Consider the following 27,934-nt stretch of genomic DNA (forward strand, 5'->3'; position numbering starts at 1 on the left):
CAGTGGCGGCTCGTGACTGAGTGTGAGAGAGTGCTAATTTTCAAAAAAACAATTTTTTTCGAAAATTTTATTTTTTTTATGAAGATTTTCAGGAAATTCAATTTGGCACTGCACAGATTTCTTTAAAGTCTTCATACAAATAATATAATTTTCAAAAAAAAATGTTTTCGGTTACAAAAACATCAGTAAAGCCTTTTTATATTAGCACTCTAGTACACCCAAAAGTCACGAGCCGACACTAAGTGCGGAACCCCACTCCGCTGCGGAAGGGTTAAAATGAACATTTCAGTCTATTTTCAACTAATTCTGAAATCGAAAAATAGATGTTTGGTTTTCTTACCTCTTTGGAGTAAATTTTTGAAGGGTTCTTGATGAATATTCGAGCTTTCTTGGATTTTGATTTTACTTGATTCTTTACGGTATTTATTTGTGTCCGAATAGCAAATATTCGTAGTGGGTCTAATCCTCGCATTACGAAAGAGCTTGGTTATTATGAACACAGTAATCCTGAACATCGGTTTAACGTTACCTCGTAATGGCTTCATTATTTTAGGGGATCAAATTTATGAAGCTATTTACCCTTGTTTTCTTCTGCCTCGTTGTCTTCTCAATTGTCTGCTGGCTCTTATTATTGCTGATTCCAAGATATTTCAGGAAATGTGAAGCCTTCCAAGGCGCTGTCCACACTTAAACCAACAGAATGGAAGGATGAAGAACAGAATGAAACAGGATTAAAAGATCATTATTCTTTAATAATAAAACATGATTCGATTTCGCAGGTTTTGCACTTTCAGTAGTAGGTAATAGCTTCCCATTAACAACACGGACTATGCAATTTTAATTCCTTTAAAAATCTTTTTAAAATTTTATTGTATTTACATCCAAGAAAAAATACACCGATATGTTTTGTGAAATTATTACTCTGATTTCAAAGTAAATAATTTGTACACAATATTATGTTAGTAAGCAGACAAAGATAATTCGACGATTTACAAAATTTTACTTAAATTTAAATAGTTTTACAGTCGTTTTACGATTTCAATTAAAAAGAAGGAACACAAATCCATAGTTACAATATTTTAGAAATTGACTTTTTAGGTGTTGATAATTATTTGAAAGGATAATGTTACAATATATTTACAATAATAAATAATCATTTAGCTATGTGTATATTTATATCATTCTCAATTGTCTAAATCTACAAGCAATAATATGATTACAATAACCTAAAATAATGGCTCCTAACAACATTCGTATACGAGAAGTGGCATCCTTACTGATAAAAACGCATTATTTCTATATATAATATAATATATGATCACCTATATACGTTTAACGACTGTGATTTTAATTCAATAACATATTCCCTAATTCCAACAATACGGTTCCGTATATTATCTACACTTCGTCGATGTTTTTTAATTTCCCCCAGTTTCGATTGATTCCGTCACAATTGTATGTAGTTTTGGCACATTTTTAAATAACTCTACTTCTGAACAACACTCACACGATTACAAGATTATTCATCACAATTACTTATAAAATACACACTTTTGTCTTTTTTTACGTATTTAATCATGAGCATTTGACACATGTTCAGAGCCTCGGTTGTCACAAATAGCAATCAATAATGGTTGAAAAAGTTACTGCAATAACTAGGCAAAAAAATGATAGGTAATTCTGTATTGCCGCTTTACTATTGACATTGTTTTTGGAAGAGTCCAAGTTCTCCTTAGTAACATGTTCTCCACACCGACCGATTCCGTCTATGTTTACATCAGCTAACACGTGTCCGTGGACTTCTAGCGGCGATATGCAGAAATTAGTTGTGAGGAAATCACCCGAAGAAGCGTTTCCTAGAGGGCCCTCGATAAGGGAATGAATTCTGCAATCACACGGAAAGTGATTCCCTCGTACGCTGAGGATTTCAACGCCTTCCACTGTAACCACTCCTGGAGCTGGAATCTCCAACAGGTGGTTTCCGTGTAATCTCAACACTCTAACACTGTTGTTATAACCGATGTTCAACTCTTGTACAGCATCAATTTTGTTGTTGAGGATATTTAAATTATCAACGTAAGACAGTCCTTCGAACGCTGCTATCCTTATGATTCCGAGATCAGATTCTTGCAATGATAGAGTGTGGATGTGTGTCATGCCCCTGAACGTGTATGGTCTGAGAGACGCTAGGTCCATAAATGCTAGTTTTATGAGACCGACCATATCAAGTCCCGCAAATGCATCGGGCTCAATGGAACGGATCCCTGACGGAAAAGCAAGGTGCTCAACATTGGTTAATCCTGAGAAGGCATTTGTCATTATTTTCTGAATAGGATTATTATTCAACATGATTGATTTAAGATAATTTGTTCCAGCAAAGGCGTAAGCTTCTATTTGAATTATCTTATTATGTCCGAGAAAGATTGACGAAAGATTTTGAAGTCCAGCAAAAGCGAATTGATTCAGCGTTGACAGAGGGGTGTATTGTATTGATAATTCCTTCAGTCTAGGAAGTCCTCGGAAAGCGAAAGGTTTGATTGCAGATATGTTATTTCCATCCAAAGATATTTTGCGCAGCAATTTGAGACCATTGAAGGCGTCACTTCGGATGACGTTGAAGTTGTTCCTGGTCAGTGAAAGATGCTCAACTGTTGAAGGTAGCGTTTGCAGAGGAATCTCAATGAGACCGCCCGTGTTACACAGTACCTGGAACAAGGGAAAATATTAATTAATTATTATTATACATACCTGAATAAATACATTCTTGGAGAATATTCTAACATTCTAGACACCTATATTAGTTTTCCTTCTTGCCATAAACATAAGCTTCTCAGAATTACCACTAATTTATGTCAATTCCGATGTTTTCCTAAAGGACAGATTAATATTTTTTATGTTGGATTTATTACATTCAGTCTCATTTTTACGGTTAAAAAGAATTGTGAGACGACCCACATCATCTTCCTGACAATCAAAATATTATTAGAAGGGAAACGAAGCAATTATTGTAATAATAGCAAATAATGTTCCGATCGTCACTAAAATCAGCACAAATAACAGACTTGGAACTCATAAATGGGGGGGTAAGACAATGTGAAATGATTGGCGGAATCGTGCGTGATCTTATTATCGGGACGAATCGGACGGTGCAATTCTTTCTGTTTGTGTTATTTGATATTCTAACTAAAATTAACGATCATCACAGTAATTCCTGATGATTTATGTTGCGGGCACACGCGCCGTCCCGAGCTAAGCTTTCCCAGCACGGAAGAACAATTTATTCACGGCGATAAATTCTTGAGTTTAATCGATAAACCACCAAGGGGCATTTAAAATAGCGTTAACACACCACACTGATCACAGCTCTCACTGGGCTCAAAATCACCACTCCCATTGACTCGAGCTAATGAGCTGAAAGGTGGTCATTCAGATTTCACAAATATTTCAACTGAGGAAAAGACAAGCACTAAAATTCTTCCACATTTTGTTGTTCGGTGTTCACTTTTATATCTAATAGTTTTTAGTCATCAAAGACCGAAAGTCACAATTTTTTCCGTAATTATTTATTTTTTATTTTTTATTTAACGTCATATAAAGTAAAGTAAAAATGATACAATATTAAGTAAAAAACGATATAAAGTGATGTAGTTTGTTCTCAGTCGTCCTCACTAGGTATTCCTTATCCGAGGCGGACTGTAGTTTGTTGTATTTGTGTTGATCATGATTTTCTCATCTTCTAATTTGTTGGTTCCCACAAAATATAAAATAAATTAAGCAAAGAGTATTTATGTTTGTTGTCTGTAGGTTGCGTTGGGGTTACTTCATAAATTTAATGATTTCCTCATCTTCATGTTTAGATAGCCATAATTTGATGTCTTTTTTAAACTTTTCTATATCCATGGTGTTTTTAATTTCAATAGGAAGGGCATTATATAATTTTATAGCATAGAAATAGTGGTTTTTCTGGCCAAAAGATGTATTTAATTTTGGAATTTTTAGTAGATTTGAGAATTTCGTTCTTGTAGTGTAGGTGTTCAGCAAGGTGTTCATATTTTTCTTTTTATTATATTAAATTTGCAATACCTTCCTAACACAAACAAAAACTTACGTCACCCCAAATAATTTGAATTGGCTGTTCAAAAAATTTGTATTATGGATGAATGAAAAGGAAAGAACAGATATTCAAAATATTCTAAATAAATAACATTTCATACAATTTCTCACGAAATTATATAATATTCAAATAAAACAAATGCGAGAAACTGCAATTTTGCAATACTAATTATCATGTAACCGCTATATCTATATTCAATTGTCACAAAATTTAATTTACTTTTATCTATGTTACATAGGCAATCTTCTCATGGAATGTAACTAATAAAAAAAATTTAAAAAATTTAAAAGTATGTATGTAAATATTTAATATACCACCACATAATTGTATCTTTTTTTGTCTTTTTACATACATATATGTATATATATTTTTTAAATACATACATTTCTTTTGGAACAAATATAATATGTGATTTACCCGCCTCGGAACAGACTCTGTCTAGTGAGGCGGGTAAAAGAAAAGAAAACAATGTAAACAACCATGAAATTAAATAAACGCCCGGGTTGCCGGCACTGAAACTGAAAACTGAAAAAAAAAATGTTTTTTTATGTTAAAATATGTCATGTAAGTGCATTTCTCAGGACAACTTTTTGAAACCTTTAACTGTCCCTTTTCAATAAGAAATAGACATAATAATATTTTTTTCTTATTTGTTTTGCTAAGCATAATTTGTGCATATAATAATAATAATAATTTATATTTTCAAAATGTGGAGACGTTTTCGGTTATCCTTAATATGGTCTTAAATAATAATTATATATAGTTGGAAAATATGTTATATATTATATATAGGTGGAAAATATTAAAGCAATCTCAATAAAGTCGACGAGCACTAAAAAATAAAATGAATAAATTAGTAAAAACAGTGGTTAAAACTCAGTGTCTCAATATTATTTAATTAAAAACTATAACATAACGTACTTTCAATAATTTAGTTTTTGTTATTAAAAAAGTAAAAAATAAATGTTGACAAACAGGAGTAATGTAAAACATTTTTCCCGGCCGACCTTTTTGGCCTTCACTAAACACACCCATTCGCCAAACAAGCTAGCTGACAGCTTCATTTTAAATAATGCTATTTATCTGACGATTAGTTTTTATTTTTAGTAAACCACGGAAATGTATTTGTCATGGTAAATATTTTTATGACATACGGAGCCTGTAATTTTTGGGGATGCTGTGTGGAGGACCTCTTTGAAAAATAATGTTCAGGAGATCCGTGTTGTAGAAGGAAAGAAACACAATAACTGCCGAGCTACTAAACACAAAAGAGCCGTCTAATCGGCACATGTTGTCAATGGCGTAGTCTCTCGGCTGTAAAGTTGTACGCTAGAGCCGAAGGGATCAATCATACGATACCTTTATGGAACACCTCCTCTTGAAATACTGGTAAGCCAAACACAGAATTCCCATATTACGTCAGTGTTTTAAGACTTCATTTTATAATTTTTCATATATAATGATTGATTCTTTAAGTTTTTGTTCCTTAATTTTGTTCACAAACACCAGTAGTATTACGTTACGTATAAACTAGACAAAATTTCCGCGAGCCGAGTTGCGAATTATGGGAAAGGTGAGAAGCATCCGTAAACGGCACGCGCGCCGCTTGCGGTTGCTTTGCGTTTGCTTCGTTTCCCGTAAATAGTGGCTTAGCTCGCGGAAATTTAGTCCTGTTTATACGCACCCTAAGATTGTAACCCCACATTTTTTGGCATATATGTGTATTTACCATTTATTTATTTTTTTAATACTTACATAATATACATGTTTGCCTTTTGTATTTAAAAAAATTAATGCATTGCACCATTCTGGCTGTCGCTTTAAATTAAGAACTGCGATAAATAGAAAAGGATGAACATTTTTATGTTAAAAATAACCTGACAATATTTGAATTCCTGATACTGCCAAGATTATAAGCGGAAGATGTTTCTTATGCAATTATGCAGGACTTGGCTAGGAATTGGATCCAATACGCCTGCATGGAAAGCATGTGTATTTGTGAACTCAGCCACTGAACGATCTTTAAAACCTATGATTTTATTTCAGTTTTATGAATTATTATTTTTACTATTCTCACCCGAACAAATAAAATAACAGTTATCACACGATCTTAAAATTATCTGTCATTCGTTCGACCATAAATTGTGTTTCCTGCCTATTTCACCAAATGCTTATTTCACAGCCAATTAAGCTAAGTATTATAACAACATGTTGAAGGTTACAAACCGCCAGAACGATCTACTTTATGATTATTGAAAAAACGATCGATAAGTTTTGGGGAAAGGTTAATCCGTAAAGCTTTTAACAAAACAAATATTCGCCAACATTTTTTTTCTTAAATGGTTAATTGAAATTTTTCCTCATTATCATAATAATATTTTTGCAAACCGTTTTTAGCATTTACCGGTTGACTTTAATAGTCGTAGAGAGAGGTAGTATGTGACATTATCATTCTAGTATCTTCTGTCTCTTTCATTTTCATACAATCCTTGGAAGAAGAAAGAGGACGACCATCGACGCTGTAAAGACGCAAAATATTATATGGTATTATGATTTTTTCCGATAAATTGGGTGTAAAATATGTTTACTAGATTAAGAAATTGACTGTTAGACAGTTTGGACACGTTGTAAGTGTACTGGAAAGGAGTGTGTGAGGATACCCTATATAGGCACGATCAAGTGAATCATAACAAGAATAATTCAAGACAAATTCTTACGATTTATTTGGAACAATTCATTTATAAGATTTAATAATTATGCAGAGGCAGCTTCATTCAAAAATTGATTAACTGAATAAACAAAGGCATCACATAGACTTATTATTCCCGTATAAATTATTAGTTAACAATACCCGAAGTTTGGTAAATAAGATTCAATTTAATGAACCTGCGCGCTCCACATAACTATAAACAAAATTCTTGTTTGAGCAGACATAATTACAATAACATAATATCGAAAGTGGATATTTTCAATTGCGAGCTTAAAAAATATAAAAGTCCATAAAAGAGTGTCCAGACTCTCTAGTCCATAACTCTGATATTTCATGAATATGTAACTTTTATGTTATTTATATTTATAATTCTGTTTTGAACTGAGTTTTTTTTATGTATATCCTGTCTTCTTATTGTTACCAATAAATGATAACCATGACAATAGGTTTGAACATTGAAAAAAATCTGTTTTTCTGAATTATTATTATCACGTGTCAGTTGTCGTTGTTGTTGTTGTTGTTGTTTTTGTTTTTGTTTTATACAATTCTGTATTGAATAAGATTTATGTTATATCCCGTCAAATATTTATTATAATATGATATCTTTTCTTAATATGAATCCTTCAATTACACCAGAATAGCTGAGTAAAATAAATATTTTATTACTTCTTTTTAATAAACAAAGACAAATATTCCCGGATTACGAATAAGCTGAAAATATTTGAAAATCTCCTAATACCACCACAGTAAGCAGAAATGTTGCTCGTGTTTTGATGGAGGACTTAGCCAGCCGAGGAATTGAACACACTACCCCTGGGTGGGACCCAAACGCGATGTCAACTCAGCCGCCGTCCGGTCAAAGAGCAATTTCACTAGTAATTTTACGTTTTTATATCATTCTCTTATAAATTTGAATATGTTTTATTATGTTGTCTTACAAGAGGTACAGCCACAAGGAGAAAATCCATAATTATTTTTATTTTGTTTATACATATATATGTATATATATATATTAGGGTGTCCCAAAAAAATTAAAGTTGTTATTTTTGAACGCATACCCTCTAATTTTGTTTTAATAATGACAAAACACTTATAAACAAAATTTCGTTTACTTTGGACAACTGCAACCCGTGCCGACTTGCATCGAAAGATGTCAGTACTTGTACATTAAGACGCCTGCGAGCAAACGTGTTGATGAGCTTGTAGTAGCTTGCTATTTTGTTAGTAAACGAAAATCACTCGTTCAGGCAAGATGTTGTTAGATTTACGCACTTCTAAAAAGAGTATATTTTTAATAGGAGTCGTAAAACACCAAATATCGGGTTCTAAACTGCCATCTAATGGACAAGTTCTTGAAGTTTTGTTCTACAATATCCGGAAAGTGAATTTAACTGTCAATATATACCAAATATAGCCATAGTTGGTATTAAAAGCTGTGTTTGAAGTAAAAATCAGTCAAGTGACTACAAGTCCTGACATACCACTCTTCAAAAAATTTCGAGATAACTGTAAAAATGTTGATCCCGATAAAATTCAGTGCTACAGAGAAAATCTCACATTGCACCAAACCGCTTCCGAAATCGATGATTTGCTTGACTTTTACCGTACTGCACTGACAACAAAAATACTTGAAGATGACTATTGAGAGTTTTTAGAGCTCTGTGTGATAGTTTTAGGAGGAGATACAGTGAGAAAATTTAAGATTCGGCCTCCAGGTGCTCGATGGATGGCAAAGGCGCTTTATTCATTGAAAACATCAATAATTTGTGCGCAATTTAAAATTACCGGTAAGGATAAGGCGGCACTTTTAGACGTTTGCCTGTTCATAGTAACATTCTATGTCAAGCCATGGTTATAATGTACTATAGCAGTTAAAGCACCTTACCAGGACTTGTGCTTTTTGAAATCGATGAAGGCTTAAGAAAAAATTGATGAAAACATCTCAATGGCAGCTTTATTTCTGTTCAGTAAGCAGTTATGGTATTTGACCCATGAAGGATCTATTTTATCGCTGTTTGACGACGCTGATCAAACAACTAAAATAAAAATGCTCGAAATATCAAAAAAAATAATTTATCAACCCATGACAAACGTTACATCCCATCGAAGGAAGATCTTGACGGTAAATTGTATGGTAAGTTTATTAAGTAGTTTAAATTATGTTTTGTATTGAGGTTTTTGTTCATATAATAATTTAGTGACTTTTGTTTCAGAGAAAAATATTTACGACTTCATTTCAGTCAAGAGCAAGTATTTTTTTGATCGTCTGAAAACAGATGCCAGTTTTCTTAACGAATTCCCTACGATGTGGTCAAATAATGCTTCGTATCAAGAAGTCAGAAAGAAGGTGTCGCCGCTGAGGGTAGTGAATGATACAGCTGAAAGAACTGTTAAGTTAATGCAAGATTTTCATGGCTTAATCTCACGGTCGAAGAGGAACAAAAATAATTTTTGCTACGATGCGTTCAGGAACAACGGAAGATTTATCCTGACTGTAAAAAACAAACTACGAAGAAAAAAATTAATCAATAAACCATTTTTAAATATAAAATACTACATAATCGAACATTTGTGCATTTTTAAATTTTATTTATCCGACAAAAATGAAAGTTGAAAATCCTTCCATATTGACTCTGTACCATATGTTTGGTATCAAGTCGGCACGGGTTGCCGGTTTTTAATCAAAATAATATTTATTAAATTAGTTATTGGGATCAAATGGAATAAAATAAGAGGGTATGCATATTTAAATTCATGAAAAAAAAATTCTTCCTTATGTCCTGGGACACTCTAATATATATATATATATATATATATATATATATATATATATATATATATATATATATATATATATATATATATATATATATATATATATATATATATATATATATATATATATATATATATTATATTATATTATATATATATGCATATTTTAACATACATATATTATATGTATGTTAAAATATGCTTATTTTTATCAGTTAATTAAATCGATTTGGAAAAACGTGCGAAAATAACAAAAAGTTTGTTATAGTTATTTTTTGTATTCGTAGCAGAATATTGGTTGTCCCTATAAAACTGAATTTGTGCAGAGTAGTTGCCCGATTAGCGCTTTTAAAAATAGTTTTCTTTCAATATTTTACAAGGATGTATTGTATGATATTCTTTCCTGATTCAAAAAAAATAATGATAGATAGCATACTTAAAAGATCAATTTCTGAAACTTTGAACTTTTGAGAACGAATACCTTTGATTACAAATTCATATTGTTTTATAAATTAATTCGTATTATACCGGCGGAAAATATTTGAGATATCTAAAGGTATTAATAACACACAATAACGATTTATCACTTTGTTATCAATTTTAATCGATAAACTAAATAACAGGGTAGTAAAATCTATCGTTATATGTTCATTATTAAAATTAGCGCAATTATAGTAGACCCGAACAATACATTTTTTCGTGTATTAATGAATATGATGTCCCCGAGAAAATGCCTTTTATGCGTGGGTTTTGAGCGAAATGGCGACAAAAAATGTTTACGCTGTTCGAATTTGAATATTTGAAAAGTTTTTACAGTTATTCTAAAAGTTTTGAAGTGTGTTCGAATTTTTTTAAATCAGCTTCATCGTATTTTTTTACTGATGTTGAAAAACAAATTTGAAACATGCTGTATATCAGCGATACAATATTCATACCAGTAATACAGTACTCATACCAGCGATATAGTACTCATACCAGCGATTCAGTACTCATACCAGTGATGCAGCACTCATACTACCAATACCGTACACATACCAGTGACACAGTACTCATTCCAGCCCTGTATAAATCTGTAATCATATCAAGTCTGGCTGTCAAGGTATAAGTATGTAGTAGCGATGAGTCGTTCTTGAATGAGCTGCACAATTGGGCTAGCTCTTTTTGATGAGCCGTATTCGTACGACTCCCGGTTAACTCGGCTAAAACAGCGCCATTAAAGTATTCATTGTTATATACTCAGAGACGTGAACAGCGTCTGACAGTCCGACATCTGGACTTGGACATGTAGTTCTACTAACTACCTAGCATCTTATTTTTCTCATGGTGCGAGGTGCAGTATCGGAGGAGCCGTAACGGGGAGCACAATATGATCACTGTTCGTACGCTCTAAGCTCACGGCTTCCATTCAATTGAATCGTCCTTCAATTGAGTTGACTCTTTGAGTCAGTCGTACGAAAATATTGAGCTGGTACTGTGACTCCCGCTCTTAAGGGATCAACCCACTTTAGACGGCTGAAAAATTATGATTTTTTTTAATAAAGTTTATTTCCTACAAAAGTTTTTGATATAAATCTTTTTGGGCTTCATAAAATATCCCTTAAAATGTATGACAATTTGTATTCTATTTATTTCACAGAATTCATCTATCTGTATTTATAAAAAGCGAAGACAGTTTCGTTGATGTTATTTTTGAGTGGATTTATTTCAAACACAAAAACCAAAAATGATTTGAGTTTAGTATAGTGGTGGCTACTGTCTGAATTAGAATTATCATATTTTTTTACGTAAAAATAGCAAAATAGTAGTTGTTGAAAAAAAACTCCAAAAATAAGCCTGTTTTGAGAGAAATTTTCATTTTAAAAAGCACCCAAAATAAATATTTTCATATAATTCTAATTTCATCAACAACCATACATGTGGCAAATGTGTTGTCAATGATCAAAAAAGTGGTTTCGAGAAAAAAGCGTTTAAATTTTTTTTTACTGAAAAATCTATCAGCTATACCAGCGCCATACAGGACTGCTTTCCGCTTGTTCAAATGATTCATTTTCTTCAAATCTCTTCGGCTCATTCTGGCTGTTTGCGTGTATAAAGCGAGAGCCTTTAGAAGTGACAGAACAGCTAGGCTAACGAATACCTGCTCGCTCAAGTAAAAGCACCCTCAAATAAACTCTATGAATAATACTTAGGACGCTTTGATCTTTATTAAAATTTATACACAATGTTTTTTATAGTGGTATAGTATAGAATCTATCTCTAGAAATCCATCATAAAAATAATATTTTTCAAGTTGATAAAGTGGGATGATACCTTAATATAATGAGTCATGACCCATCGCTAGTATTAAGGTAGGCTTTGATAAAAACCATTTTTTTTATAATTTATTTGTTTACATAATAATTACAACATTGCACATTTTACTATTTAATTATTTGCAAAAGTGCCGTTGATACAGTGATATGTACTACTAAAAAATGCAACCTCATCGTATGTTTCGAATAAAACTTCGAATTTTACGTCCACCTTGTTCACTTAGGAGGTCGTTTTTCCCATCGGCGAATTCGGGAACAGATAGGCGCCAGTCACTCGACAATACAATATGAAGTGGCGACGTTTCCGAGTGTGAGAGTCTTGCGCAAATTGTTTGATTTGTGTCAGAATTTCACCATTATGTATTAGTTAGATAGAATTTCTTAGTTTATTAGAACTGTTAGAAAACACAATAATTTCTGATGAATTCTCTCAATGTTCGAAATATAAGGACGCTTCATACGGGGCCCAGTTTAAATAGTTCGACTCCAATTTCACATGGCGGGACCACACGAGGACAATACAGGAGACAGTACAATAGTGTCCGGTCCCTGTTCCGTTAACAGCTTGAACCGCGTAGGGCAGTAAAATGGGACAATAGAATAATTTTACCGTAGTTCAAACGCGGAACGTTGTCAAAATGGAAACACGACGACGCGCGTTACGAACGAGTTCACGAAAAATATTAGGTCATTTATACCAAATTGTGTTAGAATTGTTGGAGAGCGAAGTAAATAATAAAAATATAAAACTGTTGTTAGGAATTGGATGGGGCGCAGATCTACACTGGGAGCGTCTTCAATGATCCTAAAATAATTAGAAGTGGAAGATCCTCAGGAATATAAAATGTCCATGAGAATGTCACCAGAGCACGTTGAATTGCGACTTAACCTCGTTTCGCCAAAAATTCAACGCGAAAATAAAGTAATGAGGGAATGCTCAGGTCGAACTGCAAATAAGAATAATATTTTAAGTGACGGGTATTAGCTCCAGATCGCTGCAAAATACATTTAGACTGTTGAAAGCCGCTATATCGTTTCTTGTACCTGAATTTTGTGGCACTATCTACGAAGCAATAAATTACATGACATTATTCTAATCCTTTTAATAATGGCAATCAATGTGCCATAAACAGACGTGTTCACTATATACCGTTATCAATTTAGTAATTTCTTCTGGGTTCCATTTACGCGACATTCTTAAGGCGAAAAAATGTACGGGAGCGACTGGCTATTGTCCTACTGTCTTGTCAACGCAGCCGGGCACGTTAGTGGGGATGAGAAACTATCCTGCGGAGATAGCTTCCCAGTCTATCTCTGAGACAGTGTCTTGGTTCACAGTCCTGTCTTCCAAACTACTGTTTACACTAGGACAGTGATTCCGGAGCTGGGAAAAACAGTATTGTACTGTCCTCGTGTGTTTCTAGTTACCTCTATTGGAAGCTTTCATTTTATTATGGTAATTTTATCTTTTGCACTTACATATGAATAATGTTTTTTATTAACTCTGGCGTAGCAACCAGAAATCGATGAATTCGCTTATCAAATCTGTCGGTTAATTGCACAGCTTACTCTTAAACCATGGGAGAAGATTATTGAGTTCATTGTATTATCATTAGTTATCATATTATAAGGTTAACACTAAGTATTATATTAATTCAGATAATTGGTAGACATTATTTTTATTATTGCACCCAACACCTGCCGTGTTTTGGTACTGCTTAAAAAAAATTGTATTAAAATGTACGTATTTTTTTCATTGTTAAAATATCGTTCTTTTACATTGCGCTGCCTCCTGTACGCCATGATCAAATTCAACTGTCGTTTGTCGACATAAAATGATGTAACAGCACATAAAAATTAGCACGTAAACAGAATGTTGTATCTACCTACGAGTACCTCACCTATGACACGATTATGTATATTATTTTTGATAAAAAAAATTAACGCAAGCATAAATGTGTTTGTTTTTGTGTTTTTTCGTGTGAAACGTTGCAGCCGAACTGCCCTAGACCTCGTCCACAAATGTAGTCATCTATCTCTACGTTTTCAGCGGATGGCCTCCAAGTCACTTTCACAGGAACAACATCTTGATAATGAGTCATAAGTCACGATGTTCGGCTTCCTGTCATCTGACATTATCCAGGTGGCCAGCCCAACGAAGTCTTTGGTACGAGTACCTACAGAAAAAATGTAATTTTTAGAGAATGGATTATATCTCGTTTATATGGGGACCCAAAGATCCCTTATACCCAAATGATATCAAAAAGTTGCAAAACAAGTGTATGCGATGCCTTTACATATGATAGTTTGGATACTACCCTTTGTTGTTATCCCATGACTTTCTCGTTGGAATGCTACGACTAGATCGTCTAGACGTTAGGGGAAAAATGGTGTTAGTAGCACATAAGCTGTTCAATGGCCACATTTTAAATCCTGATGTTCTTGAACGTATTACATTTTACGTCCCCGATAACTTCACCAGAGCGAGGCAGCACAGGCTTTTTATTTTTCCAAGAGGGAGGACCAACCTACCAATGATCATACCTCTGGGGAGAATGACTACGCTTCTAAACCAACTTTCTTGAGAGATTTTTTCAGTCAAATGTCAATGAATTCAAGATTAGAAGAAAAGTTTGAAAAAGGCTGCATCGCAACTAATATATGTATGTGTGTAAATGTTGTGATATGCTACTGGAATCACCGGTATTCACAAATAAGCAATAAATACATAACGTTACCCACTAATGTCACCTCTCGCATTCGATACAGATTACGCATTATTTAAACCATCAAACACACATGTTACGTACATTCTTCTATTATTTGCTATTAATGTTACTTTTTGTATGTTTTTTGTATAATTTCATAATTTTTTTGTTTCTACGTGTAAGTATATGTTTTTAGCTTTTCTCATTCACTGTACCTTTATATATTGGTGTAAAACTATTTATTGGAGACTGAAAAATAAATAAATTCTGTTCGATGCATTTCCTAAGACCTGTCCATGAATAAAATTATTTTCAGCATATCGTGTTTCAAAAACTTCAATATTTAAATTTTTTGTTTAATTATTTATGACAATATTAATAAAAAAATAATTATAAGAAATATCAATACAAATTGACAATATCTCCTAATTAAAAATAAATGCCGCCAACGGGAATTGAACCCGTGCCTTCTGATATCTGGTCAGGTGCTTTGAAACCACTGAGCTATGTCGGCTTATTTCCAACCCGCCAAATGATTCAATATGTACTAGTACCTCAATCAACAATTACTGCTTATTACATTTTTCCACCTGTAAACAACCAACTTTATTTGTTTTTACTCGGGATATATTTTCAATTTGTATTGATATTTCAGGCGACTAACTATTGCTTATTATTATTTGTTATCCTTTATACTATGCAAAAAAGCTTGTCTTATAAACATTAGTTTATCATTTAAAAATAACAATATTAGTGGATTCTTAAACGAAAAAATGAAACAAAAAAATCAGAAAAAAGATACGGTTGAATCTAGGATTTTAACCTAGGACCCTTGCCTTGCCGAGGCGTCCCGTTATCATTGCTAATAGGCCCTACACACATTCCAACTTCCTTCCTCCGACTCCATAAGTTATTCCAAAACAAAAAAAATTCTTAATAATTTTAATCAAATAATACACTTATACCGCGAGTTTAATATTTTACAAGAAAAACATTTCTCTACATTCGCCAACACTTTGAAAAAACAACAAAGCAATGAAATCTTCCGAACGAAATATGTAACGTCTGGTTTGCGCTACATTCAAGTAATTCGTTTCAAAACAATATAACGTAGAATAAGAGCAATAAAATTCATGAAAACGTTTTTATTGCCTTACGGAATAGCCTTCCTGAATTACCCACATATTCTAGTGGCGGTGGCGGTGCATTTGTTCCCGGATATTCCCGTTTTATGCTTTCAAATTCCTTGATACATTGAGGCGCATTAATCTTGGTGTAAGTGAAAAATATGGGATATCAAAACACAATGTATTATCATTGAGTTTTGTGATCTTTGAAGAAGCTGATAATATAAAGCACGATAAATAATGAAAGTTTTTGCATTTTGAATAAGAACAAAATAATGCTAAAAGCCCTACTGAGAAACTGAAGGATGTAATGTAGGTTATACTAAACAATTAATAAAGGTGGTAAAATTTATATGTGATTCTTATGAGACTAAATATGTTTTATAAAGGAAAACTTAACTTTTCAAATAAAGATATCTATTTTCCACAAAAGAGAGAAATCAGCCAATTGGAAATAAATTAAGGATTTCCCCAGAAATTTATTTTTGTTTAAGTTCATTCGACGAAGAAACATTTTCAGTTGTGTAAAGATGGGCTTATTTCCTCTAGGTAATTTCTCCAAGCCAACTCAGATTTATAGTGGAAATAAAATTATGTTGCGTTGTTTTCCTCATAGTGTGAATGTTGTTTTTTTTTTAATAAACATAAATATTGTTTATATGAGAAGGGTGGGAACTTGGGGCGGGTGAAGCGGAACGTTAAGCTAACGGGAACAGAAAGGTGTTTTTTTTTAATTTTGCCTTGAAGGTGGCATTTGAAAAGCAGCTCCTATTTCTGTAGTAGCTCATTCGAATGGCATATTGCCTGCACTTTGAGGGAAGGTATATATTAAACAGTTTATTTATTTATTGGACAATTTGTATAGCGCCGCTTTTGTGAGATATCACCTCAAGGGCGCTTTACAGTTGATGCAGGTATTACAAAAATATAAATATTACAAAAATAAGTGAAATTAAGTTACATAAAATGAAGTACATGAGCAGGTGATGAAGTACAGGAACAGGTGATACGAAGATAGAAGATGGAGACTTTGTAGCAAGAATCCTAGGTGGTGAGGAAACTGGACCAGCTGCTGCAGCGAAAGAGTGCACCGCGTCCACCAACAGTGCCAGCACGAGGTTCGTCATCCGTCCAGGTATGTGTCTGCTGCTAATTAAGCGCTGACACAGTATCCTCACATAGATAACAGACCTTGGCAGCACCGCCGTGACGTTCGGCAATTCCATCATTCATCTCCATGTAATCTTGTTCCTGGTGATTGTGTAGTGGTGCATTGTGCACTGTATTCATTTTTAACACACTGCACTCTAATCACATTACTATAAAGTTCAGATTACTAATTTTTAAGCTCATTTAAAATGTTGATTGACTGATTTTAAAAATAATTTCAAAGGGATGTTGTCTCATTTCCCTTGAAAATACTTAAAAAAACACAAACGCGAGGGCGCGTCTGGCTGCCACATACACATGCCAGTTAACATAAATACTAACCTATCTTTTGTATGTGACTACTGCACAAGACTCCCAACTGCTCCCAACAGTGGTGTGAACCCAGTAAGTCTATGGTAGCCGCAATTAGGGTATGTTTTGAGGCTGTGGGTAGTGGGGAGGGTAACTATATGGGGAAGAGAAATATATAAAGACATGGATAAAGCCGCACTGTTGGTGGACGCGGTAGTCTCTCTCGCTGCAGCAGCTGGTGCAGTTCCTTCACCACCTCGGATTCTTGCAGCAGAGTCTCAGCGGTGCTGCCAAGGTCTGTTATCTATGTGAGGATATTGTTTCAGCGCTTTATTAGCAGCAGACATATACCTGGATGGATGACGAACCTCGTGTTGGCACTGTTGGTGGACTCTTTCGCTGCAGCAGCTGGTCCAGTTTCTTCACCACCTAGGATTCTTGCTGGAGAGTCTCCATCTTCTATCTTCATGTCACCTGTTCCTGTTCTTTATTTTACTTTACTTAACTTCACTTTATTTTGGTAATATTTATATATTTTTAATACCTGCATCAACTGTAAAGCGCTGAGGTGATAACTCACAAAAGCGGCGCTATAAAAATTGTCCAATATTTATTTTTTTTATTTATTTTATTATTTCAATAAAACATTCTAAATTGTGTTCTTCCACCAGGGTGATACCGAGAGTATTCTCCACTCTGGAACGTGCCGCAAGTACACTACATATAATTTTTACTGAATAAATTGTGAAATAACACAAATTCATCCAGGGATTTTAACCCGCGACCTTCGAATTGCTAGTCGAGAGCCTTACCCCTCTACCACGGAGGCCATCACATCATCTAGCAGGGTCGTAAAAAATGGCACTGCTTAGATAAAAAAAAATCATTATATGTTCGGAATGAACAACCGTCTGACATAGAGTATGTTTCTCAAACAACATTCAAGCCAAGAAAGGCGCATCTCTGTATTTACCGGCGCGGCCGCGGCATAACGCTTTGCTTCCAGACATCTAATTTCTTAACGTTTCTTGTTGGTGCCCCATCCCTTCTCTACTTGATACTAATTTATTTTTATAATACATTCACGCTATGCGGATAAAACTTAATTTAATTTCATTCCCACTGCAAAGCTTTGTAAAAGTTGGTTGAAAGCTTTTGTGACCACAAAATAAGCCGACTTTTACACACCCAACATGTGTCTATGTATTGTGTTCCTATATAAATAATAATTATATAAAAATACTTATTTCAGTTGCAAGTGCGGGAAACGAAATACGAGTATTTCTGCTTGGTATTATTCACTTTCAATGAACTCAAATATGCTTTGGAATTTTCATAATTTGAGCTTTTTGCGTGAACCAGACAAACAAGTAGGTACCACCTTCCTATAATCAAAAAATTATTTTATAATTCTTTATTTTAAACGTGTAATTATTTATTTTAATATTTCGCAGATTTGGTGATTTTTCAAGTTTACTAACGTGTTCATTAGAAGAATAAATGTCTAATTTTTTTAACAAAAAATATAATTGCATTACACAGAAAATTGACAATATTGTTTCAGATTCACAAATCCTACAATAATTAGGTATATTATCCCTTGATTTTGCACGGGTCTACTCTAGTTATTTGTAAAAATAAACAGCAAGTGTAAAAATAAGCAGCAAATGCTGATATATAGTTTATTCGGAAACTTTACTTGCTTCGAAAGTAAAACCATTAAATTTAAGAAAAGAGTAATAAATTTTAAAATTGTCGGTTATTAAATAAATAAATGAGTGAAGTTGATATGGCAGGATAATAGATACGTACGTGAAATTTGTGAAGGTTTTATTAGAGCAAACTGGATTCATAATTGATGCGGTTTAATATCGAGAGTCATTGATGTCATTTGGTCGATGTCAAGAGTAAAATATTTATATTTCAATCTCCCTTAGAATGATGACCAGACCCTTTGACCGTTGGCCATTTTATGTTCCACATAAAAGTATTTATAGGTGGAGGTGTTAAAGTCATTCCCTCATTTTATTATCTACGTAAGGTACAGGTTTAGTACTGTTATATCATCTTATAAAATATGAAGAACCACTAAAAATGGGTATAACCCGTATGGAAATTTAATGGAGCATTGTTATTTATTTTTATTTTATTATTTTTGATACAGTTCATTTGACCAACAAGAGCGCAACTTTTAATAGTTAATTTGAGCTAAATCATCAGATACTATTACCAATATTTTATAGTTAATTGGAGTCATATCATCAGATATGATTACTAATACTGTATAGTTAATTGGAGCTAGATCATCAGATATGATTACCAATGTTTTAAAGTTAATTTATATTTCAATATGTCTTTTGGCCAGAAGAATCATCATTTCCATGCTACAAAACTATATAATGCCCTGCCAATTGAACTCAAAAACACAACGGAGACACAAAAATTTAAAAACAACATCAAATTATGGCTAAGTAAACATGAAGATGAGGAAATCAATAAAATTATGAACTGAACAAATGTGAAGACAATTTTTTAAAAATTTTTTTGTAGAAATTAACAAGGAAATCACGATCTACACCTATACAAAAACCTACAGTCCGCCTCGGAACAGGAATACCTAGTGAGGAGGACTGCGAATAATATACTTAACTTTGTAATTATAATTGTCGTTAATAAAAAAAAAAATTAAAAAATTTAAAAAAAAAATTAAAAAAATTGGAGCTAGATGATCAGATATTACTACCAATATTTTATAGGTGATTAGAGCTAGATCATCAGATATGATTACCAATATTTTATAATTAATTGGAACTATATCATCAAATATGATTACCAATATTTTATAGTTAATTGATGTAAAATCTATTTTAGAGAAAGACGAAATAAAATTAATGGTTGCATGACAACTCAACGCAATAACAACTCAACACACGTTTAAAAAGTTATATAAAGTCATTAAAAACGATAGCAAAAACTAACATAAAAGCCTCAAAAACGTAAACTATATAAACTAGTTTTTGTTTCATCACTTTTTAAAGGTGTGTTGAATTGTCATTTTGATGAGTTTTCCGCTCACCGAAAGTATTTACCACTCTGGAACGTGTAGCAATAATGAAAATTCAGGAACCACTTTTTATATTTTTATATTATGAAGGTTATAAAAATCAATGTAATATATCATTGCAGAAGATAATACTAATAAATTTGAACAAAACATGAAACAGTACAAGACACAGAAAAATAAAAAGATAACGATCACAACCAGGAATCGAACCCAGGATCTCTTGTCTTACTGGGATAGGCGTCTTAACCAACCTTACACCAAGTTAACCAAAAGCAACAGGCGCTATTATGTTTTCTATAAGCACACACAGAGACACAGCAACGAGTGGCGGGGCACAGCTTTTTTTAAATAATGAAATTGCGAAATAACACAAATAAAGTTTAAATGCACTCGCCGGGATTTAAACCCCGACCTCCGGATTTGTAGCCAAAGATCATAGCCACACATTTATATTATTATGATCTGTTCTACATTAGTTATATATATACTGAAATAAATAAAAAGTCCCACCTCTCCTCAAATTGAATGGATTTGGGATATCATAAATAATATTCTAAAAGCATGAGAGGGAAGTGTCAGTGGCGTAACGTGGTGGTTGGTTGGGTACATACCTGAGACTGTGACAAGCAGATGCACTCGGCGGGGCAGGACGAGGGGGAGGCGGTGAAGAAATTATCCGACAGTGTGACAGTTATCCAGCTGAGCGCCATCAATAACTGCCACATCGCGCGGGGCGCCACTGGAAACCAAGCATCCATCATTACTACCGGGGCCTACTGCCTGCATAATGCTGACTATTCCACTATATTACAGTATCAAACGCCTCAAATATTATCATCACACGACAGCAACATTTAATGCTTTTTTTATAAAATTTTTATTTTTTTATAAAATTTCATCTATTACTCCGCATTTTTTTAATAAACCCATGTACCATTTTTCTTAAGCAATTCATGTTACAATCACCCCGTTAGAATATGAACATCGTCATTAAGGCGATGCACTACGTCGTATAATATTTTAAATTGAGCCGCTATCAATAACAACCCTTACGTAGATGGCGATAAGGTTTAAATTCCCGCTTAACACCATCCGCCTGTTTTGATTTATGCAAGAAAAAAACATGCCCAAAAAGTGCCTTTTATTTTATTTTGTGGATGTTCAGGCATAAATATTCAATTTTTTTTCGATCATTTTATAAATAACTTAATTTGCTACATTATACAATAAAATCATAACCGAAAATGGGTTCGTAAGTAGAAGATTTTGAACTTTACAGCAGTTTTCATAGGCCTTTACATTATTTTTTTCTGGGCTTATATAAAACTTATCTAAAAAATAATCGATCATTTCAAAGGCCAGGATATATTCTACTCGCAGTATTTAATTAAACCATCTAAACATTTCTAGTCGACCACATTTTCAAACCAAAAACACATGATTTTGCATTACTACGTATGGCATCGCCTTAAAAATAGTTGTTTAAAAAAATTGTACTAATAGCAATTTGAGAGGCGGGTATGGGTAGTATATACACCCCAGGTAGTTCTGATACACTTGAGTGACTAAGCAGGAGTGTCCGGGTTCATGTGAGGTTCGAGGTTCTGTAGGCCAGATCGCGTGGGACTGGTTAACTTCTCCAACAGGACTCTCTCGGAACATCGCCCTGGACACTTACCCCCAGATACCTACCCACCCCTCATGCCTTTTTCTTTACCAGAACTTCCTCTACAAAAACCTACCACACAGCATCCCCAAAGATGGCCTAGGCCCTTAGAGAAATTATTTTCCACATGGCTGCTTGTGTGCAATTAATGTAAAAAAATAGTTTCATAACTCCATTAATTCATTATGAAATTAATATTTGAGATACTTTTTTTATTTTAATCAACTGCTTACAAATTTAACGTTATAACGGTGTTTTGTTGGTTTTAATTTGAGGTGCTTTGGGAATATTTTAGAGGTTTCTCAAACATTAGCTCGTTGAAGAGGAAAAGCGCATTACAGCACGTCAAAAACAGTCAACGCAAAATTGCAATATTATCGTTTATGTGCGTATATTACAAGAGTATATACTACTGCGTAATAGACGAAAATTCAGTAAAAAAAGGGCATAGAACGAAATGCGGAAAAGGTTTGTAGTAGTATATACACACAGTAACACTAATACTTCTACGATAATGAGACAGAACCACTTCATTTTACTTACGTAAGATATTTAACACTTTTCTCGGAAAAAAATTTACAAAGGGAGAAAATGTCCGACACGACCATTGTCAGCCATCCATCATTAATATGACGACACCACCATTGTTTCACTTCAACCTCCGTTGAATATTTATAATCTAAAGCCTTGAAATATAACACTTTACGATATTTCCGGAACGAAAAGTGTTTCAATTTAGCAAGAACAACTTGATCATGTAAAAGAAAAGTATTACAATATTTTATTCATTTATTTATTTAAAATCTGGTATTTTACAAAAAAGATATGCAGCTTTTTAATTATAGTAAATAAACAAATACATGTTAACTTTAAATAATATGAAATTATAAACCTACAAAATTACAAACATTAACACTACACACTATACAATGACGAGAGGAATAGTATTAATAATTATTAACAAAAAATAAACTAGTATAAAAATGAGTAAATACTAACAGGTAAGTAATAATAATTAAATAATAGAAAGAGATAAATAAAAGTAAATTATTCCAACCAGAAATTATTTGATTCCTGGTCAAATAAAATTTTACACGCAAAACACTTCAATTATCTCAACCAAACGTATGTTGACAAAATTTCGTCAAACAAATGGTTGAGTATTGGAGAGTTGAGCGCAGAAATAGAAGGATTTATGCTTGCCATTCAGGATAGAGTCATTAATACTAAAAATTATAGAAAGCATATAATCAAAGATACAAATCAAATTGATGATTTGTGTAGAAAATGTTTGGCTTTTCCGGAAACTATAGAACATATTATATCGGGATGTTCTATATTAGCACCGTCCGAGTATACATTTAGGCACAATCAAGTTTTAAAAATAATTCACCAAAATTTGGTAATTAAACATAACTTGATTGACTGCCGTAATGTAGTACCATATTATGAATACGAACCAAATTCATTTTTAGAAAACGAATTTTATAAAATATATTATGATAAAACTATACTAACAGACCGAGCGATTAGTCATAATAGACCCGATATAGTTTTACATGACAAAATTAAAAAAAATAACTTATATCATTGATGTCGCTATTCCAAATTCCTGTAATATTCAAAAATCTGTTAGTGAAAAAATAAGAAAATACACAGATTTAGGAAATGAAATAAAAAGAATTTGGCATTCTCAGACTATAAAAATATTACCATTCGTTATTTCGGCTACTGGCATTATACCTAGCTCTCTAATTAAAAATTTAGGCGTATGAGATCTATCAAAAAAATTATATATAAAGATGCAAAAGTCGGTCATTTTGAATACATGTAGGATAACAAAAGATTTTTTGAATATTTTTGTTGAGGGATCAGTAGGATTTATAGGCCCTGTTAGAAGTTCTACCGAGCCGAACCCTCTGATATGAAAATATCTGGAGTCGGTGAATTATTTTCCCATTCGATCTCTGGTGAGTTGACGTGTTGTTCTTGTATTGTTTTGTATTTATTTTGCTTATATAATGCACTTACATAATGTTGATTGACTAGATGATCATTTGTGGAAAAGTGAGTGGAAGGGTTAAGTTTTTCCTTTGGGGAAGATTTAACCCGGACAACTAAATCGGAAGTTAAAAAAAATAAAAAAAAATAAGCAAATTAAGTACACAATAATACGAAAACAGTTTTAAGTAAATTATAATACGTGCATTAATCAAGTAGATAATAATTTTTTCATTATAATAATTCTACTTATTATATAAAAAATAAGTAGAAAATATTAAGTAGATTTAGTGAATAATCTTAATTTATACAAATCACGTCTCACTGTATTCGTACACGCAACCCATTTCAATGAAATTTTGTGAATGTGTACGATTGGTTCTAGCTTGAAATATAGGATAGTTTTTAAATTGATAGGTGGCGCTGTTTTTTTAGATTTCTCATTCAAAAATACATACAACCACTAATTTAACTACACCCACTCCCCTCAATGCGTTTTTAGGATTTTTATTGGAAAAAAGGTTCGTAATTCATGTTTAAGTTCTGTAAGCTTTCAATAGATGTCGGTGTGAACAAAATTATTGACATCTGTATTACGCATTTAGATAAAATATCATACTCAAATATCGTTTCGTTTTCAGTGCTGATTTAAACGTTTCCCTGGAAACAGGATTTTTAAGTGTGGTATTTTCTCTATATAACTCATGTTACAGTTAGATAACAAAGCAGCATAGTTAGGTCAACACTTTTAATTCCGATTTTTTTTTGTTATGTAAAATAAAATTCTGTCATTAAATTAACTTCTTCAGCGTATTTGCTATTTTATTTTTTGCCACTCATTACAAAATCATGATAAAATTACGTATAACGGATTCTGGGGCAAATAATTGTTCTCTTCTCAGTTTGAAAACACTCAGACTTACTTTGGAAATCATAACTCACCGCACTTGTTAACGGATGATTTATAGAAGCTGCATTACATGAAGCTGTCTGGCTGGGGAGAGGTGGCTGTAGAGGGGTTGTGGGGGGTGGGGGTGGGTTGACTGGGAGCTCAGGTGAGGGGGGTTGTGGGGGGAAGCTTGCAGCCTGTTTTGTCGCCCGACGCAAGAAGGTGGAGGCAAGGTGCGAAAACATATTTTTGTGACAAAAATATTGGTCTGCATTAAGGCGAAATTTAATCTTATCTGAAATTTGATTTGATTTGGAAGGTTTAAAACACAAATAAAAACCATGGAACATCTTAACTTCAAAGCAGAAATGCAGCGATAATTACCGAACGGTGTGCTCTGGAACCATTGTTTGTAATCTTATAGGTCCTTGCACCTGTTTTCGTTTGGCAACGTCATTTCCATCAAGAGTCATAAATATGAAATTACAATTTTTTTTAAATGTGTGTATCAAATTGTTTGTTATTTTTCGATTTGAATCGGCGATGTCGGTAATGCTAGAAAACAACATAACCTTTAAAAAAATGTGTGCCTCCAAGATTAAACTTATAATTTTATCTGCCCTAGTGAAGACCATTGTAAGCTTTTCTGAAACGTTGGCCCAAAAAAGAAGAGAATCACAAAATAGCTTCACATCCTTTAAATCAACCAACGTAATTTAATTGTCTGTGAGAATCTGATACTTATTTTACAACTATTCACTACATACGATTAAAGTTTACGAATTAAATAAAACTTAAAATTTATTCAGCAGTTAATTACGTGAAAATATTGTGTTTTTCTAATTAACACCTCAATCAAATATTTAACAGGTTTTCGTATTTGTAATCCCCGATAGCCTACGGAGAGCAGTATTTAATCTTTATCGCCAGGTGGCCTCCAGCCCCGTTCTGCGGTTGGCAAAACCCGCACTTTAAACTTCACGTGGACGAACAACTTATAAAATAGCATGCTATAGGTATAACGTACAACCGGATACGTATGATCCAACTACACTATACTCGAATCCTGGTATATTATACAGGATGTTTGAGGACGTTCCTGACAGACTTAAACCAGCGATTCCCTGACTTATTTCGAGTAAAAAATGTAAATGTCATTTTGCTATATTAGCTTCGTCCAGACAGTCCACACAACGCAAAATACACGACATATCTGACTAGCAAATAAAATAGATAATTACGCCATCAAAAACGCATAATAAAGAGTACGAAACCATTTTGTGATTATAATAATGTAGGTTTTCGGAAATTTTTCATACTAAACCATTTCTTTATACTTTTGCTCGCACTCGTCTAACACATGCGTCACACGCCTCTAGGGGTCTGGACTAAGCTGTTGACATATTTTTTTTATCGTTTCAAAGCAATAAAATATTTTATATTTCTTTCTTTCATACGCCGCAACCCGTTACTTCGATTATTCACAAGGCCCATTTGTATCTCATGGTGCACTCAGCGTTGCACAGGTATAAACATTAAGGGTTCGGCCGGGGTATGAGGGGCTACTCGACTGATTGACTATTGACGACAGTGGCCTTAAAAAAATGTTACACAAAATGACATCTACATTTTTACTCCAATTAAGTTCAGGACTCGTTTAAAGCCGGATAAACGATACGTCCTGAAACATCCCGTACATAGAAACATAATAACGAAGAGTTTCGAGGAACCGTGCCATGGATGACAGATATAAATGATTAACGCGTGTTGTAAATATTAAATATTACGTCCGAAGTAATAATATGTTAGTGTGGGTACTTTCACATCCTTTCGTTTTATAATTTCAACTTAAAAACTTGCAAAAATATCGTTTTTTGGCAGGATCAGAAATAAAGTTAATAAAGAAACATGTCATAAAATAAACTAAATTATTTTTCAAATATTCTTTTTCTCTGCAACGACCATAAAATGTTCAACTTGCAAATACTTACAAAATAAACTAATGCGAATCACATGCGCAACATGTGCACGAATAAGAGACGTATTAAAATAGCTACGTTTTGTAATTACGAATCATACTATATATTTGAATGTATTCTTTTATACATAAAATTAACATAGGGATGATGTCTACGGAACTTGATATAAAATTAAATTACAATCATGAGATATACGGACACAGTAAGAGACATGAAAATGAATTAATTATATTATATACAAGGAAAAAAATCAATACCCAGATATCTCCTATGTAGCAGGCCGTCCAAATATATAACAAAATTCTAAAAGAAGTTACTGCGATTGAAAATATATCAAATTTTAAAAAGGGAACAAAAAACAGTAGCACAAATTATGACTATGCACAAGAGCTATGTTAAGATTAATAAATAAATTAAATTAAAACTAATGTAATTTTTAAGAATCGTTGAAAACTTTGTAGGGTGGATGAGTTAGTTCATATTTAAAACCAAAAGGAGTGATTTACTACCTTTCAGAGCAGTGATGACCGAAGGACAAAGCTGGGATGAAATGTATATAAGATATGTTAATAAACTTGTTAGTTTTAGTAACATTAAAACGAGTTTCATTTATTTATAACGTTGGCATGAAAATTGTTATTCGAGATGTTTTCTGAATTCTGAAAGGTTGTTCGAAAAGTTGGCCTAAGAAGGATGAACACAACAAAACTCAGATCAAATCAATAATCAAAATAACAATGTTTCATAAATAATATATTTATATGCTACTTAAATTGTTACGTGTTATCCACAAATTCGTTAAAAGAGGTTTCGAAGGAAATGGGAATATTGGAAAAATATGTGCAAATTTTCAGAAAAAAAACTACGTTATTATCTTAGTTTAAAAAACATACTACTGTTATTATAAACCACACTTAAAACTAAAATACTCACTAAAAATCATTATGAATAATCAGATGGATTAATCAGTTCCAACTTGTAATAAATGAGTTAGTAGAAATCCTCATTGACAAGCAGTAATAACAAAATTACTAAAATGGGGAAAATTCGACATCGTTCGGAGATATATTTGGCGTGATTGTTTTAAGATTGTCTTATGTGATGTGGATTAGTATGATAAATAAAGTC

General features: G+C 33.0%; 1 protein-coding gene across 1 annotated transcript in view; it reads right to left on the reverse strand.

Moving 5' to 3' along the window:
• Window positions 1-923: 923 nt before the first annotated feature.
• LOC149423720 (uncharacterized) overlaps window positions 924-27,934 on the reverse strand; it is a 55,863-nt gene continuing 28,852 nt past the window's right edge. Inside the window, exons 2-3 of the mRNA XM_089632088.1 lie at window positions 20,883-21,010; window positions 924-2,706 (exon numbers count right to left, since the gene is read on the reverse strand). Of these exons, the coding sequence (XP_089488214.1) occupies window positions 1,612-2,706; window positions 20,883-20,996 (1,209 nt within the window). The 5' untranslated portion in view covers window positions 20,997-21,010 and the 3' untranslated portion in view covers window positions 924-1,611. The remainder of the gene's footprint in view (window positions 2,707-20,882; window positions 21,011-27,934) is intronic.

This window comes from Hesperophylax consimilis, chromosome 5 (genome assembly GCF_061612785.1).
Source record: "Hesperophylax consimilis isolate HC1 chromosome 5, BYU_Hcon_1.0, whole genome shotgun sequence".
Classification (NCBI taxonomy): domain Eukaryota; kingdom Metazoa; phylum Arthropoda; class Insecta; order Trichoptera; family Limnephilidae; genus Hesperophylax; species Hesperophylax consimilis.